Source organism: Apus apus, chromosome 2 (genome assembly GCF_020740795.1).
Source record: "Apus apus isolate bApuApu2 chromosome 2, bApuApu2.pri.cur, whole genome shotgun sequence".
NCBI classification, from domain to species: domain Eukaryota; kingdom Metazoa; phylum Chordata; class Aves; order Apodiformes; family Apodidae; genus Apus; species Apus apus.
The window spans coordinates 36,084,737-36,109,996 of NC_067283.1; the positions used below are offsets into that span (position 1 = coordinate 36,084,737).

Below are 25,260 nucleotides of genomic sequence, written 5' to 3' on the forward strand. Positions count from 1 at the left end.
CACTCCCCCTATTAGCTAATTACCTCTGACAAATGAATAAGTTTGCTTAAAAGGTGGATACAGAGTTGCATACCTGCTATTTAAAAAACATGACGCAGCTTTTGACATAAGGCAAGAATAGTCTGAGACACATCCCTACAATAGGAGAAACACATACATTTCAGCTCATCAGCAAAAACTGAAGATCTTCCTTCTGTTCACTATCGCAAAGAGTTAGCATGTTTGAAATTGCGATATTCTCAATGACTAGTGTTCCTAAAGCCATAAAACAGCAAAATGTAGAAGCAAATCTAGCAGCCAAAATATTAATTGTAGAGCTTTCATTGATTCAATCTTTCACGATCCCTACACCAAAGGGAAGACCTTTTAGAAAACAAAACAAAACTTTTAAATTGACAGTTTTAAAAGAAAACATACTAAGAAGGATTATTTCTAAAGAGAACTACTCTACAGCACTGATAATTGCTAACTTATTTGACTGAACAAACTCTCTCTCTCTCTCTAAAGGTGGGGAAAAAAAAATCTTAAACTTTAAAAGGAAAAATGAACAACTAAACCTATACTTAGGTCTGTTCAAAGGAGAGCAGTTAAAGGATTGTGCAAAGGTACCAGACAGCTTAAATTCAATAAAACAATTATATATATATATATATATATATATATATATAAAAATAATACTTAGTGCCGAGTGTGACAAAGATGCACTGAGAAGCAATTGTTTGCACTCCTCCCAGAGTGACTTCAGATGTTTTCATTCTGTGCTGGGAGCAACGAGGAAGGATTTTGGTAAAAAACTGAAAGCTTCATGTTTCTGTACAACACTGTACTTGCAAAACCTGAGGCTAGCAAATGAAGATTTACTTATGCAGTAGCATAGACTAGCAGAAGCCAAAGCATGCATCTAATTAGGGCTTAAGCCCCTACTTTAAAAAAAGGTATTAGTGTACTCCAGTTTCTTGTCTAAGAGTGCATTTTCACCACATTGCAACAAACTACCTTCATTTAAGAAAAAATAATATAAATGCAACATTTCAGGGGAAGGGCTGCAGTAAATACATGTACAAACTGCAGTGTGCTAGGCAAAAGGATTGTACTCCCCATTTCAAAACAGACTGGCGAAAGAGTCCAGTTTATCACTGGACTTTGGGTGGGAGAAGGATTGCAATAGATTAATTACACCCTTCAACAAATTATGACAATTTCATCAAAGAGTAAGATGGACAGGGAAGGCTATTTCTTTATATCCAAGATTAAACCATTTAATAACGCATGAGCTGTACTAGATGCTGGTAGCAACAGGAATCAATTGAACATTAACTGTTACAAACAACAGCACCAAAGCCTCTGAAATTTGGAAGTTGTCCCACTTGACAGAATTAAAACTGGCACTGGCCTTAGGATCTCTTCTGGGAAAGCGACAATTATATTAATAAAGGACCTGTAGGAATGAGATGCACCAGCCTGGTGCAGAACACCTCGTGTTTTCAGCCTTCCACACAGCCACAGGGACAGTGAAGATCAGGCTCTGTGTCCTCTGATAAAATGCTACTCCCACTAACCCTTGTTTTTCCTTCAGCTGCCTTAGTCTCTTCATTCATCCTTTACTGCATACTTTCCCCTCTTCCTGTTGTCTTTTTTCATGTGTTCCCTTCCTTCACCCTTCCAGATCTACTTATCTTTTCATTTGTCCTGTCATTATAGTGAGACTGCAGTAACAGACTATAATTAAAATTACTTCCAGCAAGGCCCCTTTCAACCTGCATGCATAACATCAGTGTCCAGCTTCAGGACTCCACATCCAAACTGGATTCAGAGAGAAGCCACACCACTGAAAATTGACTGAGATGCAGGTGCCTCAGCTGCAAAACATGTCATAAAAGTCAACTGTATGTACGACAGTTATGTTTGGCTTACAAAGCTTACGTTCTTGTTTTCTTCACCTCACACTCCCTTATTAGAGCCCAAGTTCTTTGAGACAGAGATTTCTGCCCAACTGTTTTGCAACACACCTAGAGTAGTCAGGCCCCATTACAAACGTCAAAAAGCAGACACCATTTAAAACAATCCATACGGCAAGTGACAAACTTTGTAAATTTGCTTTCAGTTCCAGTTAACCAGGATATTTTTCCCTTAAAAGGAAAGGGCAAGCGATAGGCTGCGTCATGCAGGAATCTGAGACGTGAATAGTTCAGCCTGTCTGCTGGAGAAACAAAAATGTTACAGTCTGAGTTTCACTTCCAGGACTTAAAACAAAATCTTGTCTCCTCTCTACCTCAAGTGAGGTTTGAAGAAAACAAGGATCCCACAATCTGACAAGAAAACAGGACAGCATTAATTTATTCCAATAATAGTTATTTCTCACAGTTTGAATGTAAGAATTCACCCTTACCTCAACTTTGCTTCCCTGATCATGATCTGCAGCTGCAAAGTAGACCACCTCCTGTACCTCATCCCTAGGCCGTGCAGAGTTCTTTCCAAACACCACCAGCCCATCTCTAGAACATGGGGGAAAGGCTACAAAACAGTAACTTGGGGGAGCTGCAGCCATCCTAGAGAGAAAAGGAGAAGTAAACAAACAGAAGTAATGTTTGCTGAGCTCATAATTGCATGCATTAGAGCATCATTTATTCTACCACTTTTTGTTGTAGCTAAGAGACAATGCATTCTCTCTATCAGTCAGTTGATTGTGCAATGATAATGGAAGAACAGGTTAGCTCAGAGGAAACTTGTCTGGATTTAATACAAAGAATTAGTATTTTTCAGACATTTTTCACCCAACCCTTGTGTGGGCATAAGGAAGAAGAGTAAAGGCAAGATGACTGTACCTTAATGAGTGTACTTAATCCCCACAGAAAGAAACCAGAGCTGTTAGAAAACACATGACCTAGATGTATTTTGCTGACTCAGACAAGTGCAGAGACACAGAATAATTATAAATAATTTACTATCTCTGTTCCCATGTAGTTTAATATTTAAAAAAGGAAAGAGAACATGTTTGAGAGATTCCTGAGGAGGGACAATGGTGGAACTAGAAACAGAACAAAGATACAGCACAATGATATAAAAAACTGTCCATCAATTTATCTACTCAGATCAGACCCAGACTGAAGCACTAATTGCACTTTATTTTCTCTGCAGCTTGTATGCATTGCTGCTCTTGTCTAAAGTTACTTGACTGCAGTTTATTTGTTTATGTGGGCTAATGTGAGTATTCTTTAAAATGCTTAGATTTTTAATGCATTTTAAGATCTTAAGTGTTTGCAATGACAATACATCGATAAAAAATGTAAGCTGTTTCAGGGCTATGACACTACTTCAATCAGTCTGGTGTACACTGCCATATCTGACATTTTTTCCACCATTCAGGCAAACTTCTGGCACATTCACCTACAAAAGAAAAAGGTAGGGTCTTTATTGCTTGTTAAAATAGCACTCAACACATATGTCTGAGATTTCTTCATAGATCTTACCATTGCATCAGAAATTACAGTCCCAAAACAAACAAATATATTCCTATTCTCTCTCCACGACATCCTGAGCAAGTAAAAATACTGCACATATTTGGACTCCTGAGAAACAACCAATATAATCAAGTTTCCCAAAAAAAGCTGCTAATTTATTTGAAAGACAATGCTGGAGGGTGGAGGTGTGCAAAGCTGGTTTTGATCATTAACTTGGACATCTTTCAAACCATTCAAATTTGAGTTTTCTTTTTTTAAGCAGTATAATTTGAGCTTCTCTCTTGACACTTCTCACAGAACAGCAGTCTTCCAATATTAAACCAAAGAAAAAATGCCTTTTGGATAAAGGCCATAATCCATAAAGTGGTAATTGTTTGTGAAGAAAACACTTAAAGAGTTTGCCTATAGACTATGAACAGGTCACACTAATGCTCAAACTTATTTGCAAAAAAAACTTCAAGAGATGTTCATTAAAGATGTCCTCTACCAACATAAAGTGGGGTGATTAACTGTTTAGGGAACTCACACAACCCTTTAGTTTAGGTGAGATTATATACAAGAATAATCAGCCAGTTGAGTTGAAAATGGATCAGGAAACAAATCAACCCCTTTTTACAAGCAGTTTTGGCCATTGCAAAGCGACAAGCTCCTATAAGCTGGAAAGACCATAAAACACATTTGGCAGGGGACACCCACCTGCAGACTTGCATATTGTGCCACCACGTTTCAATACATTACTGGTTCCAGATTGGTGCCTCGCACACAGTCCTGAAGACAAATCCCTGCTTTAACTGCCACTCGTCACTTCCAAGTCATCAGAGCATTTGTGATTAGACTGAAATGCAACATGTAGAGCATTGACCCAGCTTCATCACTAATGAAACCACTTCATAATTTGCTACAAATTGTTTTGAGTAGATAACATTTATTTTGCCCTGTCGGTGATACCAACATAACTGCTTTCTAGCACCCTAAGAGTTCACATCTACCTTCAGGTAAGTCATCATTTAGTGATTTAAATTTGCCTTCTGATGCCTTGCCAGACCAGCCAAAATATTGGAGTAACTTGCAAGCTTACTCAGTATTCAAAATAAAGGTTTTCTTTATTCTAAACACAAACTAAGTGGATTTATTTGAAATACATAAAGGCAGAAAAAAGACATTAGACATCCAACAGCCTAGAAAGAAAGGTTAAAGTGCTACACAGTACTAATTTTTATTACATGAAGTTCTTCAACTTGCATACCAAACATATTGCCAAGTAATCTAAAAAAGATGTGAGGAAATGCTTCAGCACTGTGTTACTGAACAATCTGGAAGGTATGCAAAGGAGACTTCTACATACCTACAAACCAAATAGACAGGAAAAATAATTAAAAACCTGTAGGTATCTAATATTCTAGAGACGCCTGAAGTCATCCTTGGAATAAAGCAGGCTCATCTGTATTTCTGAGGTTTTTTATTTTTTCCTTGAAATACACCACCTGTTACTGAACCAAAACCAAACTGCTATTTTGGTAATGCTTTTTAACTATGGAACTATGAGTAAGCTACTCTATGACTAGAGTTTACTTTAACACACACTGTATTTCATACAGGAGGGTATTTAACAGTTAAACACTGCAAGATGAACGTTAGAACCCTATACTGAAAGCGTAATTGTTGTAAGAGTTGGCACTGGGATCTTAAATTATGTTTCTAGAGAAGGAACCTAGCTAGTGGTCTACTACAGTTTAAATCTACTCAGTTTGCTAGGTAGCAGCTTCTCCTAGAACCTCATTTGGTTCGTTTTAAATATGGCAAGGATGGCAGTTTCTCAGATACACCCACAACCTGTGTTTGTTCAAAACACTACTGAGCTTCATATTCCTCCATCATGTAACTAAAGCAGTCTGTTAGCAGCTACTTATCTAAGGAGGACGTTTTTACTTGCCTACTTAATTTTCCTTTTCTTCTTAGCTCAACTTCATGTTGTCCTCATTCTTATTTTCACAGATTTGCCACCTTTTTGCCTTCTCACAAGATGCCATCCTAACTCAATACCAAAGCATCTTACATCTTCGGGAGGAACAGAATACTCCTCCTTCACACTACCTCTGATAAATCAGGCTAACTTACAAAACCACCTGCTGTGAATCCCTACTCCTTTTCACAGATCACCTGCTCCTTCAATTAAAGGCATTTCAGAAAAACCTAGAAAACATTGGAATTACTGCAAACAGATGCCAAAGAACACCTTGCTGCCCATTCAAAGCCACAGCTCTTTAGCATATGTTGGCACACAGGCCTGATTTTCTCAACAGATATACCTCAGATCTACATTTTGGCATAGACAGAGGTAAACCTAAACTGTTTGTCAACAGGCACAAGATTTTATTGCAGACCATTACACTCATGGAGGGACCACTGCAAGTTAAGAGAAACAGGAACCATATAGTCTATTGTAAGCTATATCCAAACCTGTTCCACACTTAAGAGTGCTCCACATTATGCTATGCTACTACATAATAAATGTTGCAGCTTCTGGTAGTTAACAGGCATCACACTTGGGTGAACTACAATCACAGTGGGCACAAAGTTTGGAAAACCAGTTCTGAGCAACAGCCACTAAGAAATATGCTCCACTTGCTATCTTTTTATTTGACAAAAAACATACAACAGCAGGAATGCAATATTGCATGTGGTTGTATTTTTTCCAGTCTCCTGGTCACTATGGTACTTAGCTTAGTTTGTGTTCTGACACTATGAAAAAGTTTTGTTTAACAAATTCATTTACTAAAATCTCTCATTGTGATAAATCTCATTTAGAGAGTGCCAAGCCAAGTTAATTCTAGGAACAAACCACTACTACTGTCAACGATAAAACAGATGAGCTCCTAAGAACTTCTATGCAAAACTGGCTCCAAAAACCAGAAAGTAAAACGAGAGGTACGACAATTAGTCAGAGCCTGTGACAGTTTCCCACAGCAATCTCTTGGAGAAACCGGCTGCTCATGGCTTGTATGTTTTCCTGGGTAAAAAACTGGCTGAATGGCCAGACCCAAATAATTGTGGTGAATGGAGTAAAATCCAGTTTGTACCTGGTCACAAATGGAGCTGCCCAGAGCTCAGTACTGGGGACAGTTCTCTTTAATATCTTTATCAATTACTTGGACAAGGGGATCAAGTGCACCCTCTGTAACTTTGCAGATGACACAAAGCTGGGCAGGAGTGTTGATCTGCCTGAGGGTAGGAAGGCTCTACAGAGGGATCTAGACAGGCTGGATCAATGGTCCAAGGCCAAATGTATGAGATTCAGGAAGGGCAAGTGTCCTGCACCTGGGTCACAACAACCCCATGCAATGCTACAGGCTTGGGGAAAAGTGGCTGGAAATCTGCCCAGCAGAGAAAGACCTGAGGGTGTTGGTCAACAGCCAGCTGAACGTGAGCCAGCACTGGGTTCAGGTGGCCAAGGAGGCCAACAGCATCCTGGTTTGTATCAGAAATAGTGTGGCCAGCAGGACTTGGAAAGTGACTGTCCCCCTGTAGTGGGCACTCGTGTGAGGCTGCACCTTGAGTACTGTGTTCAGTTTTGGCCCCCCCAATACAGGAAGGACATCGAGGTGCTGTAGCATGTCCCAAAACTGGCAACAAAACTGGGGAAGGGTCTGGAGAACAGGTCTTACGAGAAGTGGCTGAGGGAACTGGGGTTGTTTATCTGGAAGAAAAGGAGGTCTTACCACTCTCTACAACTGCCTGCAGGGAAGCTGTAGTGAGGTTCTATCATTTGGAGTAACAAGGGATAGAACAAGAGGAAATCAGCAGAAGTTATGCCAGGGGAGGTTTAGACTGAGCATTAGGAAACATTTCTTCACTAGAAGGGTTGTCAAACATAAGAACAAGTTGTTCAGGGAAGTGGTTGAGTCACCATCCCTGGAGGTATTTAGAAGATGCGTAGATGTGGTGCTCAGGGACATGGTTTAGTGGTGGACTTGGCAATGATGGGTTAATAGTTGGACCTGATCTTAGAGGTCTTTTACAACCAAAACAATACCAAAACAATTTCAGGATTCGGTGACTATCAGGGCTCTATTAACACGTCTGAACATCACTGTACTCCTGAAACAGTAAACATTAAAGTGCTATTGCCTAGCACCACTTCAAGAAAACTAACCCATTAGTTTTGATAGACATAAAATACTAACATTCAGATTGGAAATATAAAAATCTGGAACATTTTACTCTAGAGTATTTTCCATTTCACAGTATGAGGACGTTATAGATGCTAACATTTATTAAGAAAGTTCAAAAATTCTAACGAGAACAACTTGCACTATTACTATCAACATTTGTCCACCATCAGACCTTTAAGAGGGGTCAACAAGGAATAACATTTTTTTTCTTTAAGTCTGTACATAAAGGTTGTGATATAACCTAATGAAAGCTTCATTTAGATGAATCCAAACTGCAGAAAGGAAGATTTTAATTCTAACTTGCTCAAGGTTTTTTATTTATTTATTTTCTCCAGAAAAACACTGTGGACTGCTTCTCTGAAAACTGCAATTTGGAACTAAAGTAATCTTTTATAAAGTTCAAGAATTTGACTGCTGCAATAAAATTACTTCTCAGAAAAATAACTTTACCCTCCCATAACAAATAGATATCAAATCTATTCAAGACAACTAATTTTCCTCGTTTGCCAAAATATCCAGAAGACATTAAGCACAAAGTAATTACTAGTTTTACAAAGTTATGTACTGTGTGAAAACTGGCTAGCCAACAGTAGCTTTCAGAGTTACTATGCCTTATTTATTGGGAAAAAAAAAAAAAATCAATATTATGAACTATTAGGTGTTGAAGCTCTAGTAATAACTTACTGTTCAAGCAATTACCAGAGCTTTTTTTCTAAAACAGTAGGACTGCTTTTGCCAAGAGCAAGTTATTTTCTCTGTCTTTTCTTTTAACTGCAAAACAACAGGTTTATAATGAATGTGCAGCACTCACTAGGAATCAGTGGGCAATAAAAAAGATTAGTGTGAGAAAAAAGGGTCACAGAAAGGGTCTGTCTTGAAATTTAGCTCCTGCTATTGAATTTAAACTATGTTTGCTTTTCACACCATTTTTAATTGCTGCTAACTCAATGCTCTGAAACTTTATCTCAAGAAAAGCTGAAGATACCCCTGAAGTCACATAAAAAAACCCTTTTATTTTAATAAAAGTTATGCTAGCTGGGGTTTCTGAAACGTTAATCAAGAATTACTGTTGATGTTAATTAGAATTTACTCCAAATAAAGGAAAATCTGAAGCAGGTATTCCTATGAGTAGAACTACTCCATTTAGGAAATGTTAACTGATGCATATGTATAGTTCTGGCCTTAATAGGCTATGCAAAATTTTTCAACAGCAGTAGTCTCTTGCCTAAAAATTGAATAATACCCAGTTCACCATCATGTAGAGCAATACCAGACAGTAAAAGATTATACATGAAAAGTCACCACCATTACAGCTCCCCTTCATAAGAAATAAGAACAATACTCAAGTAGTTATTAAGGAAAAGTTCCATGAGACCAAGGAGTCAGCACTGACAACAGATAAGCATTCACTTCACATTCTATGAGTAGAATTGAACTGTAAAAATTTGCCTTGCACTGATATGATGTGAGTCACAAGCTAGCAAAACTTAAGCTTAATCAAGCCAAACCTTCACCTAGAAGCATGACTACTGCATTTATTACTCAGCATAGCTACACTAACAAGTTTTCCAGCTTGGATGGAACCACAAGCAACACACTTTGACTTCATTGGGCTTAGTGAGGTTACGTAGATATAACACGCAAACTTGTATTTCAAACATTTTCTAAGTTTATCTTCAAGAGTTTTGTTGGCTTAACTCTTGAGCTTTCTGAAGCACATACAGAACCAAAATGTTGTACAGGGTGAAGTCTAAACCTTATCCTAACACCCAGTTTTTCAAGCACACCTGTGATTGTCCTAGATAACTCATTGTTAATGCTGGTGATAATCAACATTGTTTTCAAGACAGTGCCAGTGTCCCCAAAAACAAGAGTGGAAGGGTTAAGACTGGGGTTTCATCGCAGGCCTCCATATCAGTTTAGTCAGAACACCAGTTTCACTGATCACACAGCCTGATTTTTCCACTTTCAATTCTATAGTTTATTCAAATTAAAGCTGTTCTGAAACAGGTGCTACACCAACCAGAAATACAGAAGCTGCTAAACTCCTCGCCGCTAAGTTCTGAGTGTATTCTGGTGATTACAGCATTTTCTTTAATGTTTATATTGCAAATGAGATTTGAGCTGCTTTTGAAGTTCAGGAAGCAGATCAAACCTTTTACGAAACATAGTACTTGTTTCTATGTGTTAAAGGATGACTTCTCACTATATTTTGGACTTTTATAAAACAGAACCCCAACTGTGCTAATACTTCAGAACTATTTCAGCAATGTTTAAAGACTTCAATAAATCTGTTTTCATTGCTACCAGAAAGCGTAGCATGAGAAAGATCAGTTACAACTGTGAAAACTTTGTGTAGGGTTCAGCTGTTGGTTGGGAAACCTCTATTTTAACCTTCAAATTACAATGTTTCCTGTGCCTGAGACAAGCTTGTACTTCCATTCACAAATCAAGCCTAGTGCCTTATGCACATAGAGACATGTGATCTCTGCGTCCTGCAGAAAAGCAATGCTTCCAAAAACAGAAATGAAAAGCAAAATTAATTCAGCTGCAGGCACAGAACAAAGACAGCAAACTGAAAGGCACAATAATAATATTGTTCCCATCTTAGGAAACACTGAAAGGTTGTTTTTTTTAATTGACAATTTGGAAAGTTTTAATTCATGACTTATCAGGAGAGAGGAAGGTTGCATTACTAAGAAATTAGAAAGCAGAGGCTGCTCCTGAATAAAAAGCACAAAACCACGCCAGATCCATGTGTCCCAAACATTTGGACATTTCATTACCGGACTTTAGCCAGACTGTTTGACCGTCTCAATGGATGATGATACCAACTTGCCAGCTGAAGGTGCCACTGTCCCTCTCAGCTGTGTCTGAGAAGCTACCTAAGAGGAGTTATCAAGCAGCTGAAACTTAGCAAGTCATGCTCAACTTCTACCTCACTCTCTTTTTTCTTTGTTTTGTTTTGGAGGGGTTTTTGGTACATTAACAGTTTTTGGAACTTAACCTTGCAAGTCGGGTTAAGGATAATAGAAAGGGCTTTTTCAAATACATAGCCAACAAAACTAACACCAGAGGCAATATAGGCCCACTGTTGAATGAGGTGGGTGCCCTGGTGACAGAGGATATAAAGAAGGCAGAGGTGCTGAATGCCTTCTTTGCCTCTGGCTTTACTCCTGCATGCTTTCCCCATGACTGCCAGATTCACATAGCCCCAGAAGAAGTCAAGATAAAGGAGGAGTTTGCCAAGATAGATGAGGATTGGGTTAGGGATCAGTTGAGTAATCTGGACATCCATAAATCGATGGGTCCAGATGGAATGCATCCAAGGGTGCTGAGGGAGCTGGCGGAGGTCATTGCTAGTCCACTCTCCATCATCTTCGGTAAGTCATGGGTAACAGGAGAGGTGCCTGAGGACTGGAGGGTAGCAAATGTCACTCCAGTCTACAAGAAGGGCAAGAAGGAGGATCCGGGTAACTATAGACTGGTCAGCCTCACCTCCATCGCTGGAAAGGTGATGGAACAACTTGTCCTTGGCACTATCTCTAGGCATATCAAGGAGATGGGGGTCATCAAGAGCAGTTAACATGGTTTTACCAAGGGGAAGTCATGTTTGACTAACCTTATAGCCTTCTATGAGGAAATTACTAGGTGGATAGATGATGGTAGAGCGGTAGATGTGGTTTATCTTGATTTCAGTAAAGCATTTGACACCGTCTCCCACAGCATCCTTGTAGATAAGTTGATCAAGTATGGGTTTGATGATCAGGCAGTGAGGTGGATCAAGAACTGGTTGAAAGGAAGAAGTCAGAGAGTTGTACTCAATGGGGCAGAATCTAGTTGGAGGCTTGTGACTAGTGGAGTCCCTCAGGGGTCGGTACTGGGACCGGTGTTGTTCAACATCTTCATCAACACCCTGGATGAGGGTACAGAATGTACCCTCAGCAAGTTTGCTGATGACACCAAGCTGGGAGGAGTGGCTGACACACCAGAAGGCTGTGCTGCCATTCAGAGAGACCTAGACAGGCTGGAGACTTGGGCAGGGAAAAACCTGATGAAGTTCAACAAGGGCAAGTGTAGAGTCTTGCATTTGGGGAAGAACAGCCCCATGTACCAGTACAGGTTGGGGGCTGACCTGCTGGAGAGCAGTGTAGGAGAAAGGGACCTGGGAATCCTGGTAGACAGGAGGATGACCATGAGCCAGCAATGTGCCCTTGTGGCTAAGAAGGCCAATGGCATCCTGGGGTGCATTAGAAAGGGTGTGGTTAGTCGGTCAAGAGAGGTTCTCCTCCCCCTCTATTCTGCATTGGTGAGGATGCATCTGTAATATTGTGTCCAGTTCTGTGCCCCTCAGTTCAGGAAGGACAGGGAAGTGCTTGAAAGAGTCCAATGCAGAGCCACAAAGATGATTAAGGGAGTGGAACATCTCCCTTATGAGGAAAGGCTGAGGGAGCTGGGTCTCTTTAGTTTGGAGAAAAGGAGACTGAGGGGGGACCTCATCAATGTTTACAAATACGTAAAGGGTGAGTGTCAAGAAGATGGAGTTAAGCTTTTTTCAGTGATGACCAGTGATAGGACAAGAAGTAATGGATGCAAATTGGAGCATAGGAGGTTTAAGGTCAATATCAGAACAATTTTTTTTACTGTAAGAGTGACAGAGCACTGGAACAGGCTGCCCAGAGAGGTTGTGGAGTCTCCTTCGCTGGAGACATTCAAAACCCGCCTGGACGCCTTCCTGCATGATGTGCTCTAGGTGACCCTGCTCTGGCAGGGGGGTTGGACTAGATGATCTTTCGAGGTCCCTTCCAACCCCTAGGATTCTATGATTCTATGAGTCTATGATTAACTACACACTGACAATTTCTCAATAATTTGCTCAAAATAAGCAAAATCTCAGACTTCTACTCAGGTATTTGGGGTGGCCATTTTTTCCAGTAAATTCACTTCTACTTTTGAATTATAGGAAGTAGCAACTCCCTACACATGCATAAAATCAAGTTTGTATTTTCCAAGCTCTCCTAAGCAGTACACCATGTCAGTCATTTAACTGAGCAAATACAGCCTGGAAAGAACTGAAAGTATTTCTTTTGCTTTATCCGGGAAAATTGGGAATACTCCTGGCAACAGCTGCCAGGATTCTTCAGACTGTCTAACAAATTAAGACACTGGCCATCAAATGAGCATAGTAAAGCTCTTCAGCATTAGAAGTCCTAACAAATGGTATGATTTCAGCTGTTAAAAAAGTCTTCAGTCCTCTGAACAAACAGTTCTATTTTAAATGTCTAATACACTCTGATTCAGCTTTTCAAAGTAGGCATCTTTCAAAAGAAGACAGGACCTTATTTTTCGCCTCAAGTAATCTGAATTAAATTAATGAAATCGTAGTTCTATTTAAAAACAAATCGGGTCAATCATCCAGAATACAACATATTTCAGTCTCATTTCCATCACAGGCTGTGCATGCAGGGAAAATTCATTATTTTTACAGACTTTTCACTGAGTGGATGTAAATGCACTTAATTAAGTCTCCAAACAGGCACAGAACTCTATTCCTTTTCTAGTTGTTATTACAGGCTGCAGTCTAAGGTCATATTTGTAACACTCTCCATTTCATAGAGAAGCACCTGTTTTCCTGCTTCTGTCACAGGGGCAGAGACCCTTATTAGGAGCTGCTGGTATCTAAAGCGTCTTTGTACAACACAAAACTTCATAAAGAGAAATCGCCAAGTGCTGCATATTACTCAGCCACGTAGTTTTCCACCTTTGTAGAGCCAGCACAACCCAGTTTTGCAGATCAGTTAGGGCTTGATCACTGCACAGCAGAGACTGTCCACCTCCACACACAACTGGCTAATGCACGCTGACTGGCAGTCATTTCAAATTAGCAACATCGTTATGTCCACAGGGGTAAAATAAAAACTCTCCGTTCAGTTTAAAATACAACCTAAAACAACAGCAAGTGCTGCAATACTAGCACAAGAGATTGTAAAAGTTAGGATGGCATGCAACATTTCATGGCAGAAACCAGCCATGATTACCTAAGGGAGAAGCAGGTATGGACAGCAATTCCACGCAGTTTCTCCATCTGCTGCATTTACAAAAAGAGCAAAAGACTACAGAGACAATGTCCAGCTTCACAACTCTACTAAGTAAAGAAATTCTTACTGGAAGCTTCTAGCATAAACGAGCACACTTTCCCACGTGCAAGCTACATATAGGCATCTGTGGTTAATGACTTTCAAAGGGGAGGGTGTAGAGCCAAATTCAGTACTCTTTACCAAAACTATGCAACTCAGCAAGGGCAAACAAATCAAGCTTAAGCCATGCCCCACTTTACCAGAAAAAAAGTTACAAATGTCTTCCAATAACAGAAGTTACCATAAAAACCTCCAGCTCCAAGCATCAGAAATACTTTCCAGGCAGGACAAAACCCACTCACGTCAATAAAAGATTTCCATCCACCACATTTGTCTCAATATAACACCTGTCTTTTTAGACTGTCTACACAATTGAGATCTAATCTGCTTGAAAAAGTTCATAGCACTATGAATTGTTTAAGTTAGCCTCAGTCTTGTTTCATCTCAAATCAGTGGAAGTTCTGTGCTCACAGAGATCAACTTCCTAAACATGTATGACTGAGGGTTTTTATGTTTCTGTTTGTTTGGCTGGAGGGTTTGAAGTGCATGCTATGAACAAACCAGCATGCTTAGAGATGCTTTAAGTCCCTAATTCTAAAACAGCTTTTAGCCCAATAGCTGAAAAGGTAGTAAGACTACAACCAAATGAGTCAGTCACTCCCCTTGCCACAAATTAATGCGTTTATCTTCTAAACTACTGAGTATACTACATACACAGGCAGTTTGCATCACAGAATTTACAAAGCGTACCGAAGCACAACCAGTTATCAGGGATTATTAAAGTTTCATATCTTTCCAGTATGGATGGCTTTACTCAGCTCTAAGGACATTTTTCAGAGAGTTTATACATTTGGGCACTCACAGGATCAGGCCATAAACGATGCTATCTTTTCAAAATGCTGGTTTATATTTCCCCCTCTAATTTATCAGTACTAGAAAAAAGGGGTTTTGTTGTGGGTTTTTGGTTGGCTGGTTGGGTTTTTTTAAAGCAGGTTAATCATAGTGTCTAGTAACACATAGATCTCTGTTTTGTAGACTCTTGCAAGAAGGTTTATCAGCTCATCAACCTGCTCAAGCAAACGAAACCATGACATACCTACCTGAGCCTAACAGTAGGCTCAGAAATGCCCATGAAGGCATCTAGATTTCAAAGTGACTATATGAAAACGCACCTCAAAATTAAAAAAAAAAAAAAAAAAAAGAGGGGCACACAATCCACTCCAGGTCCTTAAGGAGCAGAAGGGAGAGCTGCAGACAGGCCAAGCCAGGGCCGGCAGTCACCGGAGAGCCCTGCTTCCGAGAGGCAGGCGAGGGGCAGCCCGGGGCCGCCTCTGCCGATGCCAGGCTCAGACACGCAGCCCTCCCCGCGCCGCGGGACCTCCCCCCGCACCACCGGGGCTCAGCCCCGCGGGCCGGGGAGACGCCTGCGGGGCAGCCATGTTCCCCGCACCCCCGCCCAGCGCGGCGCGGAGACCCCCGGGAGCCGGGTCCGCGGAGGCGCCGAGGGACATCGGCCGCACCGGCTCCGGGAAACCAGCTCCGGGAAACCGGCTCCGCGCCAGCCTCCCGCGCCAGCCCCGACGGCCGCCCGCCCGCCCTCCTTCCATTCCTCCCTCCCTCGCTCGCCGCCGCTGCCCGGTGCTGACGGGCCGAGCCCAGCCGGGCAGGTCGCTGCCCTCCGCAGCCTCCCCGCCACCGAGTCATACGGCACCGGCCCGGCCCCGCGGCTCGGCGGGGGAAGGGGCGAGGGGAAATGCCGCCCAGCCCTACCCCGCAGCGCCACCGGCACGGCTGCCGCACCGCACCTCTCCGCGCCTCCCGCTCCGCTCCCTCAGCCTGGCGGCGGCGGCAGCCCCCTCCCCCTGCGCGCGCAGCCGCCGCCGAGCGCGGGGCGACGGGGGAATGGGCGGGAGCGGGAGCGGCGGGGGCTGCGGCGGCGGCTGCGCCTCGTCCCCGCCTCGTCCCCGCCTCGTCCCCGCCTGGCTCGGGGCTGCTCGGCCCGGCCGCCGCGCCCCGCGTCCGGCGCCGCCTGGGCAGGGGTTGGCCCGCGGTCACCGCGAGCCGCGGCGACCCTGCGTTTCCCTGCCTGCCCGGCTGGCAGCGGCCCGGCCCTCCGATCCCGTCCTGGCCCGGCCCTCCGATCCCGTCCTGGCCCGGCCCGGGCTCTTCCCGACGCCTCCCCCCCGCCGGTCCCGGCTCCCACCCGCAGGGCGCGGGGTGGCGGCCGCCGGAGGCTGCCCCGGGGGGGTGTGCCCTCACATCCAGACACGGAGCACGAAGGCGGGAAAATGGCACCAGGGAAAAGCACCCACCTTTCACATGCGTGAAGGGAGAGCGGGGCATGTGTCCTCCCCCATCTTGGGGACCGAGAGCGGGCACAGACGCGCCTTTCACGTTAGTTGTTGGAAGAGAAGGGGCTCGTTTATTCAGTTTTAGTCGTAGTATTAATGAGTAACTTGTGTTCCTCTGTTTCACACGCAGGATAAGTCTAGAAAGTAAAGCAGGTAGTTTAAAATGTGGCTGCTGCCTCATTCACTAGTCAGACTGCTGGATAAGGAGCCCACCAAACCTCACAAAGCTGAGGGGATGACCTTGCCATGGGGAACTTCTCTGCTGGCCACATGTGAAGCATCATGGTGGGCTGCTGCCACTCCAGAGCACTCGGGGGCCTCAGCTTCTCTCGGTGCAGGAGCACAGTGGCCATGACATCCCTCTGAGGCCCTGTGTAGGGCACAGCGTGCCTCTGCCGTGGTGCGTGGAGCAGGTGGCTTGCTCTGTTTGCCAAACCCGCCTAAATCAGAATCTTAGATTATGGTTTGGGTTGTAATGGACCTTAAAGATCGCCAGGTGCCAAGCCCCCTGCCATGGGCAGGGCTACCTCCCACTAGATCAGGTTGCTCAAAGCCCTATCCAACCTGGCCTTGAACACTCCAGGGGCTGTCCCGTGTGCTCCCTGCTCAGCATGTTAACTTGTGCCTCCATACAGAGGTGAAAATAGTTTCACTGCTAGGTGTAATCATTAAGGTCCATGGCTACCCGGTAAGTGGCTCTGGTTTACGAAAACAAATAGGGTTTGCTGTTGTGAGGCATCACCTTTACATTTCTATTTCTGTCTTCAAGGACAAGAACCTTGCTGCCTGCCCCAGACCAGACAATCAGTGTGAAGAAGGGACTGCCAAGTATGTTTGATGGGAAGATGGGAAGGTTAAAAGGAAGCTGGTGAGGAGGTCAGAAAGCCAAGGTCAAAGCGCATTTAAAACTAGAGTATTTCAGACTAAGAGCAGAAACAAGTGTTTTTGATTGCTGCAGCACTGTGGAACCTGGGGAAGGTAAGGAAAATACAGAAATTAATAAAAGAGGTTTGTGCCTAAGTCCAAGAGGTTTATGCTTCTCTATTGCTTCATGTCATGGGTTTTAATGTTTTTTGCCAGCAGAACTAATTACCTGAAAGTACCCTGTCAGCACATCCTCCATAGTGCTGCACAACTTGGTGATCAGACTTGGGTTCCTCAGGATATTTGCTTTTCAGGATTGGGACTCATTAACATGAGTCAAGGCAGCCTAACACATCTGCAGAATTGATTGCCATAAAAAGCAGAGGACTGATAGTCCAAATTTCAGCCAGTGCTGCACATCATGCACGAGTCAAGACACCGAAATATCACAGTACTTATTAGATCAGTAGATCTAGTTTAGTAACATGGCAAAAGAAAAGCAAAAAGTCAGACAGAATCTACATATGGGACCCTACATGAATAAAACATTTAGAAGGAAAAATCCAGGAACCATACACAGCAAAAAGAATTTCCTCTCATCTCCACAAACAGCAGAAGGATCCACAGGTCTGCGGCAATTATGGATAAGCTTTGGACACTGTTGCTGTCAAACTTAATCGCAGACCAGAAGTTATAACTTCATGGTATAACCAAAAGAGAACATTATTTGTTGTTCCCAGTCTAAGTGCCAGTGAATGTGAAATACTGTGGCATCTGCACCTTATAGGGGTGTATCGGTAACCTGAATAGGGACTAATTTAGAAGTCATTATTTAGGCTGAATGCTTTTGATTAAAAAGCAGGGCTGATCATTAGCAACATGGAGCCTTCATATTCGTAAGATCTTCCATTATGTATCTGAAGCAAGACCTTTGTTTTCCTGTGCTATTAGTTTGCTGTTATCAGAATTACTGTTCATTGTGTTTTGCAGTAGAAAAAGAGTATCTCCTGCTTAAAATATCTAGCTGAAAGGTGATTCGAATCCCTAAAATTCTGAGGAGTTTATTCCAATTTAATTCTAACAACTTCAATTGAACATAACAACCCGAATTCCTTGCTCTGGAGTTACATCAAGGATGAGCTGTGTCACAGGCAGCTTGCTTCTTAGAATCAGAAAGATAGCTGATGAAAAGAGCAGGTGCAATTTAAAAGGGGGTTTTAATTATATCCTATAACGCACCACTTACATTACACATATTATGCTCACTTAGATGACTAAATCTATTCTCTAATTATACTGGAGGAGATTATGGCTGAATATAATCTACCTAAGAATTATTAGACCGTCTACAGAATGATTACATACCAGCAATACAGAATCTTTGATGCTTCCTTTCCTTGTAAGCTGTCATGAACTGTGTGAAGCAGCGGGGATGAGTGGTTAGAGCACAGTCCTGGGAATCAGGAGAGCCTGGGGTGTATTGTCATTCTGCCATAAGCTTGCTGCTTAGCTTTGGATAAATCCTGTAACCTCACAGCAGTTAAATTCCCTCATACATGAAATGGGGACAGCATTTACTCACAGCTGCATCTTTGAAATCTTTGAATGGAGATTGCTGTGTAAACGGAAAACACAAAATTATAATAATTAGGACAAAGCCACAGTGCTTATCTATTGATTATTTACTCTTTATCTTTAATTACATAACAGCAGAATTTATGGATGTTTAAAATATTTTTTTTCTCCTGTAAAATATTAGTTTCCAATGGGATGCAATATCATAGAAGATTTAGAAAAAAGAATTAAAAAAAACCTTGGTTCCATGTTTTATCTGTGAAAGGAAGACACCAAAAGGCAAGCACAGCAACATATAGCTTAAGTTACAGTTTATTTTTGTTCTTCTTTAAACACCTCCTTACTTGGAGATCAAAGCCTATTCAGCAGAACTAGTACCCAAAATCCTCAAGACACTGCAGCACTAATCTTTGATTCATCATTGCCAAAATACTTTCCTCTGCAATTTCAAGACAGCAGCCATGTAGGCATGCAGCTGATGGTACTAGTTTTCTCAGCAAAGTGTTTAGAAGGAGAGAGGCTGGCTTAACGCAGACAGCAAAAAAGACCATCTAACTGTTGAAATTATATTTAAAAAATGTACCGTGATAGATTTCGGAGAAAAGATAATGCAGCCAAGAAGCCCCTTTGTTGGTATTAATTTTTGTTATTTTAAGCCACCATCTTAGTTATGTTTTCTCTGGTGGAGCATTGGTTTAGAGTACCAAAAAATCAGATGAATGGGGGTTGTACAGAACAAATGTACCTGCTGCTAAGTCAGAATTCTAAGCCTGTACCTATAAAGGCATCCCACTAAGCTGTAATTACTCCTCTTACAGTGAGTTACAGGAACAACAAGTTTCTTATAAATAGGAGAATTAGTAACATGGAAAAGCCCTGTGAGCCTCTAAGATAAAAGTTACACCACAGGCCAGTAAGTTCAACTGATGTTGTAGAGCAGATCTAAAGAGCAAAAAGTAACAATGGTATTTGGTGTTTTGGGTTTTTTATATAGTCAGGAGATTGGAGCAGAGAGTTGAGAGCACTTCTCCCACACTAAAGGTGGCTTCACCCAGAACAAAGAAAGAGGGTGGTAGGTGCAATTTTCTGATGTGAAGATGTCACTTGCTGCACTCAGTGGACATTCAAAACGAAAAGATACAAGAAATCCTGGCTGCAGCCCCTTTATTCAGTCATACCTAGGAAGATTAATTCATCTGTGTCCATGGCTGCAGCTGCACAGAAGATGTCATGGTAGGCACAGTGGCAGGTTTAGATGCCGAGCTCTTACTCAGGCACTGCAGAAGGCGACTCAGTCCTCCCTGGCACAAGTGACATAACAGAACACAGCTGTCACAGAGACAGAGGACAGCATGCCACCAGGACTCTGGGAATGTGGCAGTTACCCTCAGTGTCTAGAAACCTGCCAGGTACAGCAAAAAGTCGCCTTCTTCTGGTTCAGGACAAAACTGATTTTCTTTTTAGTAATTTTACTTTTCAGTTAAAGTCTCTTCTGAGTAACTGCACGTTCTGAAATTAACAGCATGTTTTTCAGTCAGTGTCTGCTTCTAGGACTGATAATGCTCAATGTTTATTGTTATTGCTGGAGAATGGTATGCAGAACCATGGTCACTGCTTGGTTCTGCAAAATGCCATGTGCTCCAGAAACGAGGAAAGGGATCACACCTGTAATGCCCCTGTGGGAAGGAGCAGACAGGTGACCAAAACTGACCAAATAAAGTCATCCCATACACATCATACTCAGTATAAAGCTGAAGGATCATGAGGGTCAGGTTTTCTTCATCCATGGCGGATGTCCTGGTAGGGCTCCATCTGTTTTTCTGCCTTTGATCCTGATCTGTGCATTCCTGAATCCAGCTCCTGTCTGCAGCTGACTCCAGGAGCCCAGTCCGGGACTTCCCCAGGGTTGCCCTGCAGCCTCAGTGGTGACTTGAGAGTTATTGAGGGGAGGACCTCGATATTGGTTTGGTATACATTCGTACATATATAACTATTTTCTTTTTCATCATTATTGTTTCATTGAAGTTGTGTAGTTTAGTTTCCAACCCATAAGTCTCTCCCCCTTATGTATTTTCCTTTCCCTTTCTGGAAAGGGAGAGGGGTTAATAGAGAGTGTTAAACCTGGACATGGAGTCATGATTTATCAAAAAAGCATCAGTCTCTTGCTTTGTTTTCATAAATATTATAATTTTCCTTGTTTTAATTGATAACAACCTGTGACAGTGTATTTATTTTTGTAACTCTAGAACTTATCACAAGGCATATTTACTATTATTGGCTATGAAGTCTGCAAGCCTGGAGCTTTTTTAGTGTGTTAGAACAGAACCTGTAACAATGAGGCTAAAGTGCTTGACAACAGCTTAAGACTCATAATAATAAATAGTCAAGGTGAGTGACAGAAGAAAATCTGTCATCCTGAGAGTATAAGCCAGTAATGACAACAAAGAAGCAGAAAATACAGATACAACAGCATTACTTTCTTATGCAATGATCCTGTTTAATCTTCATGTATGCTTCCATTGTTGTGATGCTGCCTGTACAAAAATGCTTGTCATGGATCGATGAACTGGAAAAGGCATCTCATGTCCCTCTGCAAGAAATGTGCTATAGTAACTATGCACTGCAGTTAACCTTATTAAAATTATATTAAAATTCAAACATGGGGGTTTCCTCAGTTTAGCATTATTCAAAATTGCAATAGCTTGAACATAATTCTGTAACATAAAAACAGGTTATGGTTATGCAGGTGATACAGGAGTTCATCAAGGTGACTACAAACCTGAACAGCTTTATGTTGTATTTTAATGTGTCATGTCTGAATCATCTATGTGTAAAATACTGCAAATTAAATCACAGCACTTAGGACAGTAATACAAGGGACAGCAAATGCCGCTATGTGATTTATCAGCCATCTGGTGCAGTGCAAATAGCAGTCTTTCAGGGGAGGTAATTGATTAGTTACCACAGCAACAGGTTTGCTGTGTATGCTTAAAAAGTTATGCATATGTCAGCAACCTTCTTTCTTCTCCCATACACATAATACACCGGGGGCTGTGAGCAGTAGCATGTCCTTCCCTGGGTACATACATTTTTGCTGCAGCATTTTCCCTTTTCCTGCTTTTTAAGAGACTTAAAACTTGAGAAGTTGGTCTCATTTTGTTTGGGTTTTTTTATGTTAAGAGAGTCCAGACTCCCAAAAAACCCTGAATAATGAAGTCATTTTCCTCAGACACAGAAGTGGTAGATAGCTGCAGGTGGGAAGGGACCTCTGATTAACAGAAATACTTCAAACTAAAATAAAAGGAAAATCCACAACTGCGTATCTCACACTGAGCCCATATTTACATAAGTGGACTTGTCTGTAATGTGCAACTGAAAAATAGTAGGCAATAGGAAATGGGAAAAATACCAAAGCTCAAACTGTATTGTAACTTTCATGCTGGTTGCATGTTATTCCTTATGCACATATGGTAATAAAGAAGTGTCAACAATAAGTTATCCAGGAGTTTTTAAACTTCCTTGTATTGGCCAGAGGTATCAGCCAAGAAACCTGGATGTTATGGAGAGCTGTTTCCCCGCCTTTCTATTTTCTCTACTATTTCCTCTGAGTTTGAGGGTCCCTGATGTTTTCTCCCAGCCTGCCCTCAGCTTTAGCCCCAAGCCGTGGTGTGACAGTGCGAGCCCTGCTAGTGCTGACCACAGGTCCCTCTGCTGGCCTCTGGCAGCCACCTGCTCAGGAAGCAAGGGGAGAAGGTTCAAAGCCAGCAGTGATCTGGCTAAGCTTATTAACTGGTGTCCTAGAGCACACCTCACCAGCCTGCCTCCACACAGCACCTCCACTGCATGAATGGCTGGTTGTGACCCTGAGAGGATGCCGCAGTGAGCTGGCCCAGGGTAACTCTTAACAGCATCTGGTACCAAATGAATAGAAGCATTGGCCACTTCTGCTCCAGATATGCTCCATGCGCAGGTTGTGCTCATGAGTCAGCTTCAAGATGAGCACTATGTGCCTGGGAGCTTTACTTCAGACTGAGTTTTGCAGAGGCAGAGCATTTAATTATTTCAGTGTAAGTCTACATGGTGATGTCCATGTGACCATGTGAAGCCCAGGTTTTAATCCAACTAATAACAGTGATAATAGCAATGAGGACATGATGGCACATAAGGGCTGAACTACTGGATGCAAATTCTTACCTTCTGTTAAAAGGAAGGATAAGTGTTGTGCTCAGCATTGCTAAGAGCAAAATCCAGGACATAATGTTATTCAAGCTACCATTAGTCCATTAGCTATAGCCATATAGATTCTATACCCAGAGATAGACACAGGGTCACTAAGAACATTTTGCTTTGTATTTATGGAATGAAAACCTGTTCTCTAAAGACATATCCCAGCGGATTAGAGACCAGAGCTAAGCTGTGCTGTTTACTCCCAGAGAGACAGCAGGCCAAGCATGCCGAAGAAAAACATGTTACCTAGTTCACTCTTTGGGGAAAGAGGCAGAGGAAACATCAGCTGCTTTAAAGAAATTTCAACAGCAATAAAATGTAAGAGGACAGGACTGATTTAACATTTTCAGTTTGACTCCCAGCTGAGGAAGCTGAGGAATCAATTATCCTGCATCATTTAATCTCCTCAGGCAGATCATGGCACAAACTAAAAATTAGAAGCATTGTATCTAATATGAAAAGCAGCTCTTAATGGTAGTTAGCATCAGCCTCAAGACTTTTTAGAGGAAAACGCAACTGGGATTTGGGGACCTTTGAAGAGTTGGCTCCACTATGTTTCCACAGTCAGATTCTAATATTTTAAAAGTGTCTTTGTTCTTTATTTACCGAATGGAGATGCAGTTAGAAGGAACCCTAGCTAAACTAGCCTGCTTTTGGAACAGAACCTCCTAGAATGAAGAAATGTGATGCAGCTTCCATCTGAACCCCCTCCAGGCTGGAAGATCTGATAATGAAGGTCCTTTTCCCTGTCAGAGATACATGGCTTCCTACTGAGCTTTTCAATTACAGTTCTTAAGTGAAACTGTTGATATAATAAAGAACAAGCATGAAAACAGAAGCATGATAGCTAAAGAAAGACCCTTGTTTTGTCAGAAAGTTGTTTTTCCTATGTACCGGGAGAAAACTAGGACACAGAATGTAAGCATTGTGATTAACTTCTGAGAGGCTAAAATTATCCTGGATTATACAAATATAATCCAGTTTTCTTTCCTGGCACCAGAAACAATTCAGTGCTGAAGATACATGAAGGGTTTTGGGGTGGTGGGTTTTGAGGTTTTTCACATGTTGGCTTGGTTGGGATTTTTTTTTGCAAAAGCTGTATGATGAGGCTGATGTATTTTTAAGAAGCATTCAAATGCAACCTACCTGTGCTGAATATTCTGTAATGGGCACTGGAAGGTCAACTTTGTCCTAAGAGTAAAAATCCACTGGCTGAGGCAGTAATTTTGACTCAAGGATCAGGAACCAGGCCTTGTAATTTGCAGTACCTACATCAGTGGCTGCCATTGTTCTTTCTACCAAGTAAGCAGAAGTCAGAGCACCTAGAAAATGAAATCTTCTCCATTTCTCACAATGCTTTGAGTGCTTTCACTTACTCTTGCCACATTTTCCCTAGCTTTGCTCTTTTTATTGGAATGCTCCAAAGCAGTGAGCTCTTCCCATCCTGCTGATCTGCCATCTGAAACTGGGATTTCTGGATCAAAGGACAGACCAGCTCATTTCTAACAGCAGGAGTGATGCAGTGCAGGGAGCACGAGTGACAAAAGACAATTGTAATTTAAAGGCCAACCTGTACCACCTATTTTTACAGCAAAGCACTCAGGAAACGTGCTGTGGATAATTTTCTTTCTAAATGTCATGAACTACAGTAGCAGTGTGCTCAATATATACTTAACATTGCATTTTTATGATTGTCAAATAAACTACTCATCAAAACACCTCTATACTGGGGATGTTGCTGGCAGCACAGGGACAGAAGGTTTTGAAAAGCAAAGATTTAAGACCAAATAAAGTGATTCCTTCATTTTCAACACTGCCTCGTCAGTTGATCTCAAAAAAGAAAGCTTTAAAATGACATTTCAAACTATAAGCAGCATTCCTGAAGCTTTGCCAAAAGCTTTCTTGTGTCACTGAATTGCGTATCAAGAATTCTCAACTAAAATGAGCTCTGAAGGCTGCTTCTGTACCTACAGAAGGCAGCAACTCCCACTGTAATTGCCGGGTAGTGGGTCTGAACAGGCTACTGTTCCAACAACCATCAGTACATATTTCCCTGTATAACCACAAACCAACAAGAAACACGACTATCAGCTGTAGGAGGAATGATTTGTTCACAATGTGCTCTCTACTTGCTCACAACACTGTTTTGAGCTCTCTCCAATTTTTCAAGTGCTGCATTTTACAGACAAGCAGTGAGGGTTTGTTTCTTCAGGGAAAATACACCTTGCACTTCACACATAAGCCAGCCCAAATGTTGCTTAGTGCCACTTAAGTTCCAATATTCCTTTTCCCCTCAGAGGACACGCAGCTGCTTGCCTCTGCTCTCCTGCAGGTAGCTAGCTGGCTCCTGCTGGCACTGCAGCACTATGTCCTGTGGATTAACAAGCAGATGCAATTGCAGTTAAATCAGGCAATGCTATTTCTACTTAAGAAATCCCTTCATTTTCACAGGACTTAAATTATAGCAAATGGT

General features: G+C 42.0%; 1 protein-coding gene across 3 annotated transcripts in view; it reads right to left on the reverse strand.

Moving 5' to 3' along the window:
- SCRN1 (secernin 1) overlaps nucleotides 1-15,629 on the reverse strand; it is a 37,985-nt gene extending 22,356 nt beyond the window's left edge. The window contains exons 1-3 of one of the 3 annotated variants that reach the window (XM_051610390.1): nucleotides 15,576-15,629; nucleotides 4,158-4,296; nucleotides 2,390-2,549 (exon numbers count right to left, since the gene is read on the reverse strand). In XM_051610390.1, coding sequence (XP_051466350.1) covers nucleotides 2,390-2,549; nucleotides 4,158-4,171 — 174 coding nt within the window. In that variant the 5' untranslated portion in view covers nucleotides 4,172-4,296; nucleotides 15,576-15,629. The other 2 variants (XM_051610391.1, XM_051610392.1) reach the window with 2 other exon arrangements.
- Between the last annotated feature and the right edge of the window lie 9,631 nt (nucleotides 15,630-25,260).